Source organism: Chamaea fasciata, unplaced genomic scaffold (genome assembly GCF_029207755.1).
Source record: "Chamaea fasciata isolate MVZ Bird 193981 ecotype frontalis unplaced genomic scaffold, bChaFas1.0.hap1 SCAF_848, whole genome shotgun sequence".
NCBI classification, from domain to species: Eukaryota; Metazoa; Chordata; class Aves; order Passeriformes; family Sylviidae; genus Chamaea; species Chamaea fasciata.
Window position 1 is genome coordinate 1 of NW_027094933.1, and position 19,495 is coordinate 19,495.

At 62.8% G+C, this 19,495-nt stretch overlaps 2 protein-coding genes across 7 annotated transcripts; both read right to left on the bottom strand.

Moving 5' to 3' along the window:
* Positions 1-1,127: 1,127 nt before the first annotated feature.
* On the bottom strand, positions 1,128-6,876 carry LOC136305964 (CUGBP Elav-like family member 3; the record flags this gene model as incomplete). Its single annotated transcript, XM_066209305.1, has 3 exons — positions 6,551-6,876; positions 3,114-3,196; positions 1,128-1,176 (listed from the first exon to the last, which is right to left on the bottom strand). Coding segments are annotated over exons 1-3 (277 nt in total), but the record flags the coding sequence as incomplete, so codon positions are not given.
* Positions 6,877-9,343: 2,467 nt separating this feature from the next.
* On the bottom strand, positions 9,344-19,411 carry MRPL9 (mitochondrial ribosomal protein L9). 6 transcript variants are annotated; one of them, XM_066209299.1, is made up of 8 exons: positions 19,316-19,411; positions 17,037-17,196; positions 16,204-16,362; positions 14,621-14,745; positions 12,874-12,930; positions 12,027-12,128; positions 10,255-10,338; positions 9,344-9,481 (listed from the first exon to the last, which is right to left on the bottom strand). In XM_066209299.1, the coding sequence occupies exons 1-8, from the start codon at positions 19,376-19,378 to the stop codon at positions 9,350-9,352; spliced, it is 882 nt and encodes a 293-aa protein (XP_066065396.1). In that variant the 5' UTR covers positions 19,379-19,411; the 3' UTR covers positions 9,344-9,349. The 6 variants fall into 6 exon arrangements, with proteins under 6 accessions (XP_066065396.1, XP_066065401.1, XP_066065399.1 ...); XM_066209302.1 differs by having other exon boundaries at positions 9,391-9,481; positions 16,204-16,351; XM_066209298.1 differs by lacking the exon at positions 9,344-9,481 and adding an exon at positions 9,533-9,780.
* Between the last annotated feature and the right edge of the window lie 84 nt (positions 19,412-19,495).

Sequence of the window (19,495 nt, forward strand, 5' to 3'; positions counted from 1 at the left end):
CGGGTGGCACAGGGACACCAGCACAGGGACAGCATGGGTGGCACCAGGACACCAGGATGGGGACACCGGCATGGGGACACTGGGGGTGGCACTGGGACATCATCATGTGGACACCATGGGTGACACTGGGACACCTGCACAGGGACACTGCCACGCACAGGGGTGTGACACTCCAGGGAGGATGGGCTGGGCTGGGGACGCTGGGATGGGGACACAGGTGGGGACACTGGGATGGGGACGCTGGGATGGGGACACTGGGATGGGGACATTGGGATGGGGACACTGGGATGGGGACATGGGTGGGGACATTGGGATGGGGACGCTGGGATGGGGACACTGGGATGCGGACACGGATGCGGACACAGATGGGGACAAGGATGGGGACACTGGGATGGGGACACTGGGACAGGCTGGGAACCCTGGGAATGGGAACTCGGGGACAATTCCTGGCAATGGGGACACGGAGGGACACCCCACCCTTGGGACAGCCACCCTGGGCGTGGGGACAGCACGGGGTGGCCTCACGCTGAGGGGTGGCCTCGGGGTAATTTGGGGACAGCGGGGTTTGGGGACAGGGCGGTGTGGGGGGAGTCTGGGGGGCAGGAGGTGTTGGGGGGGGCTTTGGGGGGGATTTGGGGGGATTTGGGGTGATTTGGGGAGGATTTGTGGAAATTTGGGGTGATTTGGGGATTTTTTGGGTTTTTTCTGGGGTGATTTGGGGAGATTTTGGGGATTTTTGGGGCGGTTTTGGGGTTTTGGGGGGCAGTTTTGGGGTTTTTGGGGGGGTTGGGGTTTTTTTGGGGGGCAGTTTTGGGTTTTTTTGGGGCGTTTTGGGGGTTTTTTGGGGCAGTTTGGGGTTTTGGGGGGGCGGTTATGGTTTTTTTTGGGGGCGGATTTGGGGTTTTTTGGGGCATTTTGGGGGTTTTTGGGGGCGGTTTGGGGTTTTTTTGGGGCGGTTTTGGGGTTTTTGGGGCGTTTTTGGGGTTTTGGGGGCGGTTTTGGGTTTTTTTGGGGTGGTTTTGGGGTGTTTTGGGGGCGGTTTTGGGTTTTTGGGGGGCGTTTTTGGGGTTTTGGGGGCGGTTTTGGGGTTTTTTTGGGGCGGTTTGGGGGTTTTTTGGGGGCGGTACCTCCTCGGCTCTCACTGTCCGCCGGCTTCACCTGGATGGGCCGGTTCATCTGGGGGGAGGGGACACACAATGTGGGGGGGGGAGGGGGGGGGACTTGGGGACACCGAGACCCCCCCGAGCCCCCCCCGGGCCACCCAGCCCTTCCCCCACTCCCTCAGACCCCCCCCCCCAAAAAAAGATGCTGCGGTCGCCATGGCAACGCCGGGCCCGCATCCCGTTACCCGGCAACGCTGCCCTGGGCGGGGGGGGAGGGGAGGGGGGCCGCGTTAATTAGCGCCCCTCCCCCCACCCCGCGCTAATTGGGGAGGGGGGGGGGACGATCCCACCTCCCCCCCCCAAAAAAAAAACCCCGGAACCCCCCGAGGAACGGGGAGGGGGGGGAGGGGAGGGGGGAGGGCGCAGATGCGCGGTTGCCATGGCAACGGCCGGCTCCGCTCCATGGCAACCGCCCACTCAGCCCCAATTTACCCATCGCGGTTGCCCGGCAACGCCGCTGACGTCATCAGCGCTGGCGATAAACAATGACGGGGATGGGGATGGGGATGGGGAGGGGCGGGGGGGGATGGAGATTTGGGGAGGGGGGGAGGGAAGGGAACCCCCCCCCCAGGCCTGGGGTGACCCCTCCCCTCCCCCCCCGTCGCTCGGGCGGTTTGGGGGGGGGCGCTGCGCCCCATCCCGGCGGGATTTGGGGGCGATTTGGGGGGCTGGGGGGCGGGGGGGGGCGGGCCCATCCCCGGCTGACCCCGGGCCGCTCCTTTCGCCGCCGAAAGCGAAGGTGGCGCCCCCCCCCCCTCCCCCCCCCCCAAACAAACCAGGGCCCAGATGGCGCTGGAAGAGCCCCCCCCCGGGCTGGGGGCGGGGGGGTTAATCCCCCCCATAATCCCCTCCCCCCCCCCCCCCGAGATCAGCCCCGGCCGCCCCCGGGGGGGGAGGGGGGGCACAAAGAGGGGCGGACAAATCCCCCTAAAAAATCACAACCCGCCCCCTCCCCAAAAAACCACCCCCACACCGGGACCCCCCCCGGGGGTCAGCGCAGCCCGGGGGGGGCCCCCTCCCCAAATCGCGGGGGCAGCTGCAGGGGCGGGGCCGGCCCTAATCCCCCCCACCCCCCCCCCCCCACCCCAAACCTCATCCATCCCCCCCCCCCCCCGGCCCAAAATCCCCCCGGGATTGGCGGCCCCAAATCCCGGGATTATCCCGGCCGAGCCAAATCCCGCCCGGGCCCGGCGGGACACGCGCGGAGCCCGCGGGGGGGGGGGCGCGCATTGAGACCCCCCCCCCCCTCCCCCACCCCGGGGACCCCCCAAACCGCCCCCCTCCCCCAATCCTCACCCCCAAACCCTCCCCAGGAAACCTCAAACCCCCCCAAAAAAAAACATCAGGGCGGGGGGACCAGGTGGGACCCCCACCCACCCCCCCCAAAAATAATTAATTGGGGGTGGGGGGCGCCTGCCCCCCCCCCCGCCCATCCCGCGCTTTGTTGTGTCCGTGCCCGCCCCGCAGCGCCTCATTAGCGCCGGGCCCTCATTAGCGGCGCTAATTAAACACCCCGCAGATGTTCGGGGGCGCCCCCCAGTTCTCCCCACACTCCCAAAAAAATCCCCTCCCCCCCCCCTCCCTCCACAGGGGGGTCCGGGGGGCGCTAAAATGGGGGGTGGGGGTGATTTGGGAGGGGGGGGGGGTTCAGGGTGATTTTTGGGGAATTTCCGGGTGATTTGGGGGGGGTTCGGCTGATTTTGGGGGGTTCCGTGTGATTTTGGGGGGTTCAGAGTAATTTGGGGGGGATTTAAGGATGATTTGGGGGGGGGGTCCGGGTGATTTTGGGGGGGTTCAGGGTGATTTTTTGGGGGGATTTAAGGATGATTTTGGGGGGATTTAAGGATGATTTTGGGGGGGGGGATTCAATGGCGATTTTTGGGGCTGTTGGGCTGATTTTGGGGTGTCACCGGGTGGGGGGAGGGGGGGTCCCCCGCGCCCCCCACTCACCCCCGGGAGGGTTTTCTGCTCGTGCAGGGCGCTCTGCGCCTTCAGGGCCGACTCGCGGGCGCAGTAGGTCAGGAAGGCGCATCCTGGGGGGAGGAAAAAAACGGGGGTCGGGGGGGCGTAGGGGGGTCCTGACCCCTCCCGGAGGTGACACAGAGGGTCTGGAGCGGCCACAGCGCCCCAAAAGTAGCCGGAACCCCTCCCCCCAAGAACACCCAGAGACCCCGAATGGCCCCAGAGACCCCAAATGCCCCCCCCAGACCCCAAATCCCCCCCAAACGGCCCACAGAGACCCCCGACCCTCCTCACAGCACCCAACTGCCCCCTACGGACCCCAGACCTCCCCCAAAACTCCCAATCCCCCCAGAGACCCCGAGCTGCCCACAGCCCCCCAGCCCCACAGAGACCCCAGACCCCACAGAGACCCCAGACCCCAAACAGCCCCCCGACCCCACAGAGCCCCCACAGAGACCCCCAGACCCCTGGAGACCCCCCAGTCCCGGTGCCCGTCATGGGCACAGTCGGTGCCGGGGGTTTGGGGGGCTCAGGGACCCCCCCGGGTGTCGGGGACAGGGTCAGGGGTTGGGGTCCCTGCCCTGGGGACACCCTCGGTGTGGGGGTCCTGTCACTGTCACCCCCGGCTGGGACACCCCCAGGGACCCCCAGAGCCGGTGTCACCCCCCAGGGACACGGGGGGTGAGCACGTGACAGCCAACGACAGACACCGCACCCCAGACAACACCCGGACACCCCAAACGACACCCGGACACCCCAAATGACACCCGGACACCCCAGACAACACCCGGAAACCCCAAACGACACCCGGACACCCCAAATGACACCCCAGACACCCCAGACAACACCGGACACCCCACCAACAACACCCAGACACCACAAATGACACCTGGACACCCCAGACAACACCCGGACACCTCAGACAACACCCAGACACCCCAAACGACACCTGGACACCCCAAACGACACCTGGAGACCCCAAATGACACCCCAGTACCCCAAACAACACCCAGACACTCCAAACCAACACCCAGACACCCCCAGGGACACCTGGACACCCCAAACAACACCTGGACACCCCCAAAACAACACCCAAACACCCCCAGGGACCCCCAGAGCCGGTGTCACCCTCATGGGGACCCACAGGTTGGCCACGTGACACCCCAACACCCACCTGACACCCCAAAACAACACCCCCAAACCCCCAGGGCCGGGTGTCACCTGCAGGGGCACCCACGTGACACCCAACACCCGCCTGGCACCCCGGAACTACACCCGGCAGCCGCCTGGCACAACAGCCTGACACAACAGCCCGAAACACCCCAAAAAACCACCCCCAACAACAGCCCCAACACCACCATCCCCAAAACATCCCAACACCCAACAACATCCCAAAAAAACCCGCCCCCCCAAACCACCATCCCCGCAACACCCCAACGACGACAACAACACCCGAACACACCGCCACCATCGTCCCAAAATCACCACAACAACACCCCTACAACGAAACCCCGACAACAACACCCCAGCGACAGCACCCCACACTCACCCAACCCCACAAGGGCCGGACACGGCAGCCCGGTACAACACCCCACACCTGACACCAACACCCCAGACCACCTGACACAGCCCCCCGCCCTCCCCGCGACCCCACAGCCAGCCCCAACACCCGGAGCTGTACCCCAGCACAGGGCGCCCAGGCTGGGCTGTGGCTGTTCCTGTGCCCACGGCTGTACCCGGGGCTGTTCCTGACAACCGGGGCTGTACCCGGGGCCTGCGGCTGTAGGTTGAGCTGTGGGTGTTGCTCAAGGCCTGCGGCTGTTCCTGAGGCTGTTCCCGGTACCGGGGGCTGTTTTGGGCCCTGTTCCCGGTGCCCTCGGTTGTACCCGGTACCGGCTGTGGGGCTGTTCCCGGTACCGGAGGTTGGATGTGGCGTGGTTCCCAACACCGGGGTTGTTCCGGTTACCGGGAACAGCCCCCGGTAACCAGGGCCCTGGGTTGTACCTGGGGCTGTTTGTGGGGCTGTTCCTGGTTACCGGGGGCTGTTCCCGGTAACCGGGGCCCTGGGTTGTACCTGGGGCTGTTTGTGGGGCTGTTCCGGTTACCAGGGGCTGTTCCCGGTAACCGGGGCCCTGGGTTGTACCTGGGGCTGTTTGTGGGGCTGTTCCCAGTTACTGGGGGCTGTTCCGGTTACCAGGGGCTGTTCCCGGTAACCGGGGCCCTCGGTTGTACCTGGGGCTGTTTGTGGGGCTGTTCCGGTTACCGAGGGCTGTTCCCGGTAACCGGGGCCCTCGGTTGTGCCTGGGGCTGTTTGTGGGGCTGTTCCCGGTTACCGGGGGCTGTTCCCGGTGCTGGTGGCTGTTCCCAGTCCCGGGGAGCCCATCCCAGGGCTGTTCCCGGTACCAGGGGCTGTGTCAGGGCCATTCCCGATGCAGGGAGCTGTTCCCGGTACCGGGAGCTGTTCCTGGTGCTGGAGGCCGTGGCACGGGGGCTGTTCCCGGTACCGGGGGCTGTATCCCGGGGCTATTCCCAGAACCGGCGGCCGTACCCGGGGCTGTTCCCAGTACCGGGAGCCATATCACAAGGCCGCTCCCGGTACCGGGGGCCATCTCCCGGGGCTGTTCCCGGTACCGGGGGGCCGTATCCCGGGGCTGTTCCCGGTACCGGGGGCCGTATCCCGGGGCTGTTCCCGGTACCGGGGGCCGTATCCCGGGGCTGTTCCCGGTACCGGGGGCCGTATCCCGGGGCTGTTCCCGGTACCGGGGGCCGTATCCCGGGGCTGTTCCCGGTACCAGGAGCTGTTTGTGGTACCGGGGGCCATATCCTGTGGTCATTCCCCGGTGCCGGGGGCCACATCCCAGGGCTGATCCCGGTACCAGGGGATGAATCCCGGGGCTGATCCTGGTAACTGGGGTCATTCCCGGTATCTGGGGCCGTATCCTGGGGCTGATCCCGGTATCTGGGGCCGTTCCCGGTACCGGGGGGCACATCCCGGGGCCGATCCCGGTACCTGGGGCCGTTCCCGGTACCGGGGGCCACATCCCGGGGCCATTCCCGGTACCGGGGGGCACATCCCGGGGCCGATCCCGGTACCTGGGGCCGATCCCGGTACCGGGGGACACATCCCGGAGCCGATCCCGGTACCTGGGGCCGATCCCGGTACCGGGGGGCACATCCCGGAGCCGATCCCGGTACCTGGGGCCGATCCCGGTACCGGGGGGCACATCCCGGGGCCAATCCCGGTACCTGGGGCCGATCCCGGTACCGGGGGGCACATCCCGGAGCCGATCCCGGTACCGGGGCTGATCCCGGCGCTGTGCCCACAGCCCCGTGCCCCTCACCCATCCCCGCTGCCCGGGGCCGTGCCCGCTGCCCCTGCCCCATCCCCGCCGCCGTTCCCGGTTCCCGTTCCCGGTTCCCGGTACCTTTGTGCATCCCGGTGTACTTGTCCTTGATGACGGTGAGCTCGTAGATTTTGCCGAACTGCTCAAAAATCGGTTTCAGGTCCTTCTCCTCCAGGTGCCGCGGGATCTGCCCCACGAAGAGTTTGATGGCGTCGGGCTCCTTCATGGGGCCGCCGGGGGCTCCCCGGGCCCCGGGGCCGCTCCCGCTCGCCGCTATCACCGCCCGGCCTCGGCTCCCGGTGCTCCCGGCGGTGCCCGGTGCCCCGGCGCACACAAAGGACGAGGCGGCCCCGGGGCTCGGCTCGGCTCCGGGGACGGGGCGCGGCGGGGCGGGGGCAGCTCTGCCCGGGGGGGCGGCGCTCCCCGGCGCTCCCGGTGCGTCCCGGCCGTTTCCCGGGCGCCGCTCCCCGAAATCCCGCTGGATGCTGCGAGCGCCCGCCCCGCCGGTACCGCCCCGGTGGCCTCGGGGAGGGTCCCCGGTACCGGGGAGCTCAACGCCCGCTTCGATCCATGGCGGTCCCCGAGAGCCCCCGGTGGTGGCCGAGCCCCCCCACCCCCGCCCGCTGGGGCGGCGGCACCGGCTACCGGCTACCGGCTACCGGCACCGGGATCGGGATCGGGATCGGCACCGGGAGACGCTTTTGCCCTTCCCCGGTTGGGGCCGCCCCGCCCCGCCCCGCCCGGTGCTGATGTCAGAGCGGCACCGGGGAGCGGCACCGGAGACGGCACCGGGGCCCGGGGAGCGGCACCGGAGAACCGGGGAGCGGCACCGGCACCGGAGAACGGGCACCGGCACCGGCTGTGGGGCGCGGGGCTCCGGCTGGCGGCCACCGGCAGCGGCGACAACAGCGGGACCTGGCACCGGGGCTCTGGGAACCGGGGACCGGCAACCGAGCACCGGATAACGGGCACCGGCACCGGGAGAACACCGGGACCGGGAACCGGGAACCGCGGAGCGGGGAGGGGGCGCCGGAACCGGCACCGGCGACAACAGCGGGACGGGAACCGGGCGGTGGCCCCGGTAACGGCCCCGGGCTCCGGTACCGGCCCCGCCGGGGGGGCTCGGGGGGTGTTTTGGGGTTGGGGGCGGGGGCCGTGTGCGCGCTCCCGTGCGCGCGGCCGGGCCGGGGCTGCGCACGCGCGGAGGGGACACGGTGGGGAGGGGAGGGGAGGGTCCGGGGTCCGCCCACGCGTGTCCCCTCCCCCCCCCCCCGGCGTGTCACCGTCACCGTCACTGTCCCCTCCCTCCCGGTGCTGTCCCCGGTGCTGAACTCGGCCCCGCCCCTCCCGTGTCACCTCCCACGCCCCGGTGTCCCCGGCCGGTGCCACCCCCTGAGTGTCACCCCCTCGGTGTCCCCAGGCCGCTGCCACCCCCTCGGTGTCACCCCCTCAACTGCCCCGGTGTCCCCGGCCGGTGTCACCCCCCTGCGTGTCTCGGTGCCACCCCCCTCAGTGTCGCGGTGTCCCCAGGCCGGTGTCACCCCTTCCCACATCGGTGTCACCCCCCTGCGTGTCTCGGTGCCACCCCCCTCAGTGTCGCGGTGTCCCCAGGCCGGTGTCACCCCTTCCCACATCGGTGTCACCCCCCTGCGTGTCTCGGTGCCACCCCCCTCAGTGTCGCGGTGTCCCCCCACTCCGTGTCACCTCCTTCCATGTCTTGGTGTCCCCACCCGTGTCCCCAGGGGTCCCCCCCCCCCCGTTGTCATGGCAACGAGCCGGTGACAGCCGAGGTGACATCGCCACCCCGAGGGGTCACACCAGTGGGGGACACGGGGGGTGGCTTTGGGGACACCCCGAGGTGACGCTTTGGGGACACCCCGAGGTGACGCTTTGGGGACACGGGGGGTGGCTTTGGGGACACCCCGAGGTGACACTTTGGGGACACGAGGGGTGACTTTGGGGACACCCCGAGGTGACACTTTGGGGACACGGGGGGTGGCTTTGGGGACACGGGGCTCCCTCAGCTCCCGCCCCCCCAAGAACCGACTCCGAACACCCGCATTCCAATCCCAAATTTTCCCTTTTTTTCCAGCCTGGGAACCCGCCAGGATCGGCCTCTGCTCCCCAAATCCCGCAGCCCCCAACTCCGAGACCTCCCCCAAAACCCCAAAACCCCACAAAGCTTTGGGGACCCCCCCAAAAAAATCCTGGGATCCCCCCAAATCCTGATCGCGCTTTTCTGGGGGGATTCCTCACAGGACAGGGGGGGTCCCGAGGGGGGAAACCCCCAAATCCATCCCGGGGACCCCAAATCCATCCCGGGGACCCCAAACCCACCCTGGGGACCCCAAATCCATCCCGGGGACCCCAAAATCCATCCCGGGGACCCCAAACCCACCCTGGCGACCCCAAATCCATCCCGGGGACCCCAAACCCACCCTGGCGACCCCAAATCCACCCTGGGGACCCCAAATCCATCCCGGGGACCCCAAAATCTATCCCGGGGACCCCAAAATCTATCCCAGGGACCCCCCTAGACCAGAGTGGGGCTCAGGAGGATTTGGGGGGGCTCCGGAGAACCCCGAAATGCTGCTCTGGAAACCCGGAGATGTCCTGGACTTACACAGAGGTGAGGGGGGGGTCCCAAAGAGGGGGAACTGACCCCAAACCCACCCTGGGGACCCCAAATCCATCCCGGGGACCCCAAATCCATTCTGGGGACCCCAAACCCACCCCGGGGACCCCAAATCCATCCCGGGACCCCAAATCCACCCCGGGGACCCCAAATCCATTCTGGGGACCCCAAACCCATCCCGGGACCCCAAACCCATCCCGGGACCCCAAATCCACCCCGGGGACCCCCAGACGCCCGTGGGGGGCTCAGAGCAGGCGCTCCCGGCTGCTCTCCAGCTGCCGCCGCTGCTGCTCCCGCCAGTGCCGGAACCGTTTGGTTTTGGGGTGCAGGAACTGAACCACATCCATGGGGACCCGAACTGTGTCCAGCCCGTTCACCTGGGGACCCCAAAGACACCTGAGTGACCCCAAAACCACCCCAAAGACACCTGGGTCACCCCAAAATCACCCCAAACACACCTGGGTCACCCCAAAACCACCCCAAAGACACCTGGGTCGCCCCAAAATACACCCCAAAGACACCTGGGTCACCCCAAAGACACCTGGGTCACCCCAAAACCACCCCCAAACCACCCCAAACACACCTGGGTCACCCCAAAATACACCCCAAAACAACCCCAAAAACACCCCCAGGGCACCACATCCATGGGGACCCGAACTGTGTCCAGCCCGTTCACCTGGGGACCCCAAACACACCTGGGTCACCCCAAAACCACCCCCAAAACACCCAAGTCACCCCAAAACCACCCCCAAAACACCCAAATCACCCCAAAACCACCCCAAACACACCTGAGGTACCCCAAAAATACCCAGAAAACACATGAGGTACCCCAAAACCACCCCCAAACACACCTGAGTGACCCCAAAACCACCCCAAAAAGATCCCCAGAGCACCCCAAATCCCCTGGGTGACCCCAAATCCCCTCGGTGACCCCAACGCTCCCCGCTGGAGGGAGATGGGGAAGTGGGAGAGGAGAAGGGGAAACGGGGAAGAAATGGGGGAAATGGGGAGGAAGGGAATGGGGAAACGGGGAAATGGGAGAAATCAGCAGGAAATGGGGGAAATGAGGAGGAAATGGGGGAAAGGAGGAGGAAGGGAAATGGGGAAATGGGGAAAGGGGGAGGAAGCGCGGGCAGGGCTGTCCCCTCACCGTGACGTCACACCAGAAGCGTCCCCAGCGGGTGATGGGCTCCGGGGGCAGGCGCAGGGCGTGGGGGGGCACGAAGACCCCGAGCTGGGGGGACACAACGGCCCCAGACTGGGAATGCGCCCCGAAGACTGGGAATGCGCCCCGAAAACTGGGAATGCACCCCAAAGACTGGGAATGCGCCCCGAAAACTGGGAATGTGCCCTAAAAACTGGGAATGCGCCCCAAAGACTGGGAATGCACCCCGAAAACTGGGAATGTGCCCCGAAAACTGGGAATGCGCCCCGAAAACTGGGAATGTGCCCCGAAAACTGGGAATGCGCCCCGAAAACTGGGAATGTGCCCCGAAAACTGGGAATGCACCCCGAAAACTGGGAATGCGCCCCGAAAACTGGGAATGTGCCCTAAAAACTGGGAATGCGCCCCGAAAACTGGGAATGTGCCCTAAAAACTGGGAATGCGCCCTGAAAACTGGGAATGTGCCCTAAAAACTGGGAATGCGCCCCGAAAACTGGGAATGCACCCCGAAAACTGGGAATGTGCCCCGAAGACTGGGAATGCGCCCCGAAAACTGGGAATGTGCCCTAAAGACTGGGAATGCGCCCCGAAAACTGGGAATGCACCCCGAAAACTGGGAATGCACCCCAAAGACTGGGAATGCGCCCCGAAAACTGGGAATGTGCCCTAAAAACTGGGAATGCGCCCCGAAGACTGGGAATGTGCCCTAAAGACTGGGAATGCGCCCCGAAAACTGGGAATGCACCCCGAAAACTGGGAATGCACCCCAAAAACTGGGAATGTGCCCTAAAAACTGGGAATGTGCCCTAAAAACTGGGAATGCGCCCTAAAAACTGGGATTGCACCCCAAAAACTGGGAATGTGCCCTAAAAACTGGGAATGCACCCCAAAGACTGGGAATGCACCCCAAAGACTGGGAATGCACCCCAAAAACGGGGAATGCACCCCAAAAACTGGGAACGTGCCCCGAAAACTGGGAATGCACCCCAAAAACTGGGAATGCACCCCAAAAACGGGGAATGCACACCAAAGACTGGGAATGCACCCCGAAAACTGGGAATGTGCCCCGAAAACTGGGAATGCACCCCAAAAACTGGGAATGCACACCAAAGACTGGGAATGCACCCCGAAAACTGGGAATGTGCCCTAAAAACCGGGAATGCACCCCAAAGACTGGGAATGCACCCCAAAAACGGGGAATGCACCCCAAAAACTGGGAATGCACCCCAAAGACTGGGACTGCACCCCGAAAACTGGGAATGTGCCCCGAAAACTGGGAATGCACCCCAAAGACTGGGAATGCACCCCGAAAACTGGGAATGTGCCCTAAAAACTGGGAATGCACCCCGAAAACTGGGAATGTGCCCTAAAAACTGGGAATGTGCCCCGAAAACTGGGAATGCACCCCAAAAACTGGGAATGTGCCCCGAAAACTGGGAATGCGCCCCGAAAACTGGGAATGTGCCCTAAAGACTGGGAATGTGCCCTAAAAACTGGGAATGTGCCCTAAAAACTGGGAATGCACCCCGAAAACTGGGAATGTGCCCTGAAAACTGGGAATGCACCCCGAAAACTGGGAATGCACCCCAAAGACTGGGAATGCGCCCTAAAAACTGGGATTGCACCCCAAAGACTGGGAATGCACCCTAAAAACTGGGACTGCACCCCAAAGACTGGGAATGACCCCAAATCCTGGAATTTGGCCGTGGCCTGGCTCTGGGAATCCCGCAATCCCGCAATCCCAGAATCCCTCTCACGTTCTTGAGGAAGTGCCGCGCCACGATGTCGGGGCTCAGCTCCCAGGGAACGTTGTTCTTCATCCCCACCTCGAGCCGGCAGCGCCGCAGGAACTCCAGGGTCTGGGAAAACGGGAATTCGGGGATTTGGGGGAACTCCAGGGTCTGGGAAAACGGGAATTCGGGGATTTGGGGGTCTGGGAAAACGGGAATTCGGGGATTTGGGGGAACTCCAGGGTCTGGGAAAACGGGAATTCGGGGATTTGGGGGTCTGGGAAAACGGGAATTCGGGGATTTGGGGGTCTGGGAAAACGGGAATTCGGGGATTTGGGGGAACTCCAGAGTCTGGGAAAACGGGAATTCGGGGATTTGGGGGTCTGGGAAAACGGGAATTCGGGGATTTGGGGGAACTCCAGGGTCTGGGAAAACGGGAATTCGGGGATTTGGGGCGATTTCTGCGATTTGGGGGGTTCAGGATTTGAGGGAAATTCCTGGATTTGGGGGCGAATTCCCAGGATTGGGGGGGGGGGGGGAATTTCTGGGGTTTGGGGGAATTCCAGGGTCTGGGAAAATGGGAATTCCAGGGGTTTGGGGTGGAATTCTTGGGGTTTGGGGGAAGAATTCCCAGGATCTGGGGGGGGTTCCTGGGATTTGGGGCAACTCCAGGGTCTGGGAAAATGGGAATTCTGGGATTTGGGGGAATTCTCAGGAATGGGGGGAAAAAAATCCCAGGATTTGGGGGAATTTCCGGGGTTTGGGAGAATTCCTGGGATTTTGGGGGTTTGGGATTTTTGGGATTTGGGTGAATTCCCAGGATTTGGGGGAATTTCTGGGGTTTGGGGGTTCGGGATTTGGGGTCCCCACTCACCTTCTGCCCGCTCTGGGTTTGGGGCTCCTCCAGCTTCCCCTGCCCCTGCTGAGCCAGCTGGGAAAACGGGAAAAATGGGATTGAGGAGGGAAAAAATGGGATTGAGGAGGGAAAACATGGAAAAAAATGGGATTGAGGAGGGAAAAAATGGGATTGAGGAGGGAAAACGGGGAAAAATGGGATTGAGGAGGGAAGATGGGGGAAAAATGGGATTGAGGAGGGAAAATGGGGGAAAAAATGGGATTGAGGAGGGAAAACGGGAAAAATGGGATTGAGGAGAGAAAATGGGGAAAAAAAATGGGACTGAGGAGGGAAAAAATGGGATTGAGGAGGGGAAAAATGGGATTGAGGAGGGAAAAAATGGGATTGAGGAGGGAAAATGGGGGGAAAATGGGATTGAGGAGGGAAAATGGGGGAAAAATGGGATTGAGGAGGGAAAATGGGGGAAAAATGGGATTGAGGAGGGAAAATGGGGAAAATTGGGATGGAGGAGGGAAAAGGTGGGAGAAGTGGGATTTAAAAAGATAAAGGGGGAAACTGGGGATTGAGGAAGAGAACTGCAGGAAAAGGGACGGAGGAAAAGTGGGAGAAACGGGGCTGGAGGAGGATAAAGGGGAAGGCAGCAGGGATGGGGGAGGAGGAGGAGGAAGGAGGAAGGAGTTTTGGCCTGGCCAAGCCCAAACCCTTCCCTGCTCCCCCGAGGGATGGTTTCGGCTCAAGGCTCCCCCGGGATTCCCAAAAATCCCCCAAAAGCTGCAGGGGCTGATCCCAGAGAGCCTCAACCCCCAAATCCTGATGGATCCAACCCCAAATCCCGATCAAACCCCAATCCCTGATTAAATCCCAATCCCTGATCGATCCCCAATCCCTGACCAATCCCCGATCCCTGATCGATCCCCGATCAATCCCTGATCGATCCCCGATCCCTGATCAATCCCTGATCGATCCCCAATCCCTGATCGATTCCCAATCCCTGATCAATCCCCAATCCCTGATCGATCCCCAATCCCTGACCAATCCCTGACCAATCCCTGATCAATCCCTGATCAATCCCTGATCAATCCCCCAATCCCTGACCCATCCCCCATCAATCCCCGATCCATCCCCGATCCATCCCTGACCGATCCCCGATCCATCCCCGACCGATCCCCGATCCATCCCCGACCGATCCCCAATCCATCCCCGATCCATCCCTGACCGATCCCCGATCCATCCCCGACCGATCCCCGATCCATCCCCAATCCATCCCCGATCCATCCCCGACCGATCCCCGATCCATCCCCGATCCATCCCTGACCGATCCCCGATCCATCCCCGACCGATCCCCGACCGATCCCCGATCCATCCCCGACCGATCCCCGACCGATCCCCGACCGATCCCCGATCCATCCCCGATCCATCCCTGACCGATCCCCGATCCATCCCCGACCGATCCCCGATCCATCCCCGATCCATCCCCGACCGATCCCCGATCCATCCCCGACCGATCCCCGACCGATCCCCGACCGATCCCCGATCCATCCCCGACCGATCCCCGACCGATCCCCGATCCATCCCCGATCCATCCCCGACCGATCCCCGATCCATCCCCGACCGATCCCCGACCGATCCCCGATCCATCCCCGATCCATCCCCGACCGATCCCCGACCGATCCCCGATCCATCCCCGATCCATCCCCGATCCATCCCCGCCCGCGGCCGTTTTCCCCGCGTTTCCCGCAGCCTCGGGCTGCCGGCCGGCACTGACCCGGCTCTCCCGCCGGAATTCCCGGACGTTCCCGGGGCTGGGGTACACGGCCAGCCCCTGCGGCAGCAGCTTGTTCCAGCCCACTCGCTTGCTCACACTCACCACGTCCCCTCGGGCGCCCAGGTCTGCCGGGAAAAACCAGGGATTGGACAGGGACGCCAGGAAATCCAACGGAAATTCCAGGGAACCCGACGGAAATCCCGTGAAATTACACGGAAATTCCAGGGAATTTAACTGAAATCCCGTGAAATGAAACAAAAATTCCAGGAAATTAAATAGAAATTCCGTGAAATTACACGGAAATTCCACGGAATGACACAGAAATCCCGTGAAATTACACGGAAATTCCAAGGAATCAAACGGAAATCCCGTGAAATTACACGGAAATTCCAGGGAATTAAATAAAATTTCCCAGAAATTAAACGGAAAGTCCAGGAAATCAAACAGAAATCCCACGAAATTACACAGAAATTCTAGGAAATTAAACAGAAATCCCGTGAAATTACACGGAAATTCCATGAAATTAAATAAAATTTCCCAGAAATTAAACGGAAATTCCAGTAAATTAAACAGAAATCCCGGGAAATTAAATGGACATTCCAGGAAATTAAAGAGAAATCCCGTGAAATTTAACAGGAATTCCATGAAATTAAATAAAATTTCCCGGAAATCAAACGGGAATTCTGTGAAGTTTAATAAAATTCCATGAATTTAACAGAATTCCCATGAAACTAAACCAAAATTCCACGTCATTTAATAGAAATCCTGTTAATTTAACAGGAATTCCGTGAAATTAAACAGGAATTCCAAGAAATTTAACTGAAATCCCAAGAAATTTAATAGAAATTCCATGAATTTAACAGGAATTCCATGAAACTAAATATAAATCCCATGAAATTAAACAGGAATTCCAGGAAATTCAACCAAAATTCCAGGAAATTAAAGAGAAATTTTATTTAATTAAACTGAAATTCCATTAATTCCATTAATTTAACAGGAATTCCATGAAATTCAGCTGAAAATCCAGGAAATTAACCAGAAATTCCAGGAAATTTCACACAAATTCCATTAATTTACCAGGAATTTAATGAAATTGTTGGGTTTGGGGGCTCTGGGATCTCGGAGCGAGGGAGGAGGAGCTGCTGCCTCGGGATTTTTGGGAATGGGAGGAATTTTGTGTGGAAAAAGGAAAAAATGGGGAAAAAATGGGGAAAAAAATGGGGAAAAAATGGGGAAAAAACGGGAAAAATGGGAAGGAATGGGTTGAGTGGGGGTGTGGGAAGAGAATTTCCCTGGATTTGGGACCCAAAATCATCCCAGGAATGAGATGGATCCCCGAGCCAGGGGAAAGTCTGGAATAAGAAAAAATGGGAACGGGACAATCTGGGAATTCTGCTCTTTTCCTGTAGGGATGAGGGAAAATTGGGACAAAACGGGATGGGAATGGCCAGGAAAGGGCTGGGAATGTGGGAATTCCTGGGATTCCCTGGGAATGGCTCACCCCGCACAGCCTGGGAATGCCAGAATTCCTGGGAAAGGGCTGGGAATGCGGGAATTTGTGGGAATTCCTGGGAATGGCTCACCCTGCATGGCCAGGAAAGGGCTGGGAAGGCAGAATTCCCAGAAATGGGTGGGAAGGCAGAATTCCTGGGAACGGCTGGGAAGGCAGAATTCCCGGGCATGGGCGGGAAGGCAGAATTCCCGGGCTCCCCTTGCACGCACCCTGCACGGCTGGGAAAGGGCTGGGGGTGGGGGGATTGCCAGGAAACGTTGGGAATGCAGAATTCCCGGGAAATGCAGAATTCCCAGTATTCCTGATATTCCCGGTATTCCCGGTGTTCCCAATATTCCCGGTGTTCCCAGTGTTCCCAGCATTCCCAGTGTCCCCGGTGCCCCCAGTGTCCCCGGTATTCCCGGTGTTCCCAGTATTCCTGGTGTCCCCAGTGTCCCCAGCATTCCCGGTGTTCCTGACATTCCCGGTATTCTCAGTGTTCCCGGTATTCCCAGCATTCCCTGTGTTCCCGGTGTCCCCAGTACTCCCGGTATTCCCAGCATTCCTGGTGTCCCCGGTGTTCCCGGTGTCCCTGGTGTCCCCGGTGTCCCTGGTGTCCCCGGTGTTCCCGGTGTCCCCGGTATTCCTGGCGTCCCCAGTGTCCCCGGTATTCCCGGTGTCCCCGGTATTCCTGGTGTCCCTGGTGTCCCCGGTGTCCCCGGTGTCCCCGGTGTCCCCGGTATTCCCGGTGTCCCTGGTGTCCCCAGTATTCCCAGTATTCCCGGTATCCCCGGTGTTCCCAGTGTTCCTGGTGTCCCCGGTGTTCCCAGTGTCCCCAGTATTCCCGGTATCCCCGGTGTTCCCAGTGTTCCCGATATTCCCAGTGTCCCCGGCGTCCCCGGTATCCCCGGCGTTCCCGCTCACCCTGCACGGCCCGCGTCAGCAGCAGCTCCATGTCCCCGCGGGGCGCGTGTTTGCCGTCCCGCAGCAGGCGGAACACGCGGTGACGCCGCGGGTGCAGCCGGGGCGCGGCGCCGGCCCGGCCCAGGGGCACGGCCCACACCCGCTGCACCACCGCCGAGGCCTGGACGGGACAGGGACGGTCGGGAAGGGACGGGAATGTTCTAGAAGGTTCCCCATTCCCAATGGCGGTGGACACACCCGCTCCATCCCCACCGAGCCCGGGGGGGACGGGGACGGACGGCGGTGATGCCAACGGGAACGGGGCCGGGGAATGTTCCCGATGGGAACGGGGCCGGGGAATGTTCCGGAATGTTCCCGATGGGAACGGGGCCGGGGAATGTTCCGGAATGTTCCCGATGGGAACGGGGCCGGGGAATGTTCCGGAATGTTCCCGATGGGAACAGGGCCGGGGAATGTTCCGGAATGTTCCCGATGGGAACGGGGCCGGGGGTACGGGGCAGTTCAGGGCGGCGAGGTGGTGCCGAGCCCTGCGGCCCCTGGGACCCCACAGAGCCCAGAACTGCCCCATAGAACCCAGAACTGCCCCACAGAGCCCAGAACTGCCCCATAGAACCCAAAACTGCCCCACAGACCCCAGAACTGCCCCACAGAGCCCAGAACTGCCCCACAGAGCCCAGAACTGCCCCATAGAACCCAAAACTGCCCCACAGACCCCAGAACTGCCCCACAGAGCCCAGAACTGCCCCACAGAGCCCAGAACTGCCCCATAGAACCCAGAACTGCCCCACAGAGCCCAGAACTGCCCCACAGAGCCCAGAACTGCCCCACAGAGCCCAGAACTGCCCCATAGAACCCAGAACCGCCCCACAGAGCCCAGAACTGCCCCACAGAGCCCAGAACTGCCCCATAGAGCCCAGAACTGCCCCACAGAGCCCAGAACTGCCCCACAGAGCCCAGAACTGCCCCACAGAGCCCAGCACTGCCCCATAGAGCCCAGAACTGCCCCACAGAGCCCAGAACTGCCCCATAGAACCCAGAACCGCCCCACAGAGCCCAGAACTGCCCCACAGAGCCCAGAACTGCCCCATAGAGCCCAGAACTGCCCCACAGAACCCAAAACTGCCCCACAGAGCCCAGAACTGCCCCACAGAGCCCAGAACTGCCCCATAGAACCCAGAACCGCCCCACAGAGCCCAGAACTGCCCCATAGAACCCCCCCCGTTATAGCCCCCCGACCCTACAAACCCTCACCGTTCTGTCTCAGACCCCATAACAACCCCAACACACCCCCCAGACCCCACAGACCCCACGACAGTCCCCAGACCCCACGGGGTTATGGGGGACCCGAATGGGGTTATGGGGTCTGGGGGGGCTCTAACGGGGTCTGGGGGCTCTAACGGGGTCTGGGGGGGCTCTAACGGGGTCTGGGGGCTCTAATGGGGTCTGGGGGCTCTAACGGGGTCTGGGGGCTCTAACGGCGTCTGGGGGGGCTCTAACGGGGTCTGGGGGCTCTAACGGGGTCTGGGGGCTCTAACGGGGTCGGGGGGCTCTAACGGGGTCTGGGGGCTCTAACGGGGTCTGGGGGCTCTAACGGGGTCTGGGGGCTCTAACGGGGTCGGGGGGCTCTAACGGGGTCTGGGGGCTCTAACGGGGTCTGGGGGCTCTAACGGGGTCTGGGGGCTCTAACGGGGTCTGGGGGCTCTAACGGGGTCGGGGGGCTCTAACGGGGTCTGGGGGCTCTAACGGGGTCTGGGGGCTCTAACGGGGTCTGGGGGGGCTCTAACGGGGTCTGGGGGGCTCTAACGGGGTCTGGGGGCTCTAACGGGGTCTGGGGGGCTCTAATGGGGTCTGGGGGCTCTAACGGGGTCTGGGGGCTCTAACGGGGTCTGGGGGGCTCTAACGGGGTCTGGGGGCTCTAACGGGGTCTGGGGGGGCTCTAAGGGGGTCTGGGGGCTCTAACGGGGTCTGGGGGGCTCTAACGGGGTCTGGGGGGGCTCTAACGGGGTCTGGGGGCTCTAACGGGGGGTTACCGGTCCTGAGGGGAACTCGAACGGGATTTAGGGGGCCGAGAAGGGCGGAGGGTCTATAGGGTCTGTAGGGTTCTATACCGGGAGTTGTGGGGCCGGCTCAGAGCCCGTCCCGCCGCCCCCGGTACCCACCCCCGGTCCCGACCCCCGGTACCCACCCCCGGTACCGATCCCCGATACCCACCCCCGGTCCCCACCCCCGGTCCCCACCCCCAGGCCCGGTCCCCGCCACCCCCGGCTCCCCGCGCTCACCAGCCCATGGCTCAGGCTCAGGGCCCGGCTCAGCACCCGTCCCGCCGCCCCCGGGGCCAACATGGCGGCCCCGCTCCCTCACGGTGCCCGAGGACCCCGCGCTGCCCGCACTGCGCCTGCGCGGGGCTGCCCCGGCCGCGCCTGCGCCGAGCTGCCGCCCCGGAGCGCAAGGACCCCACC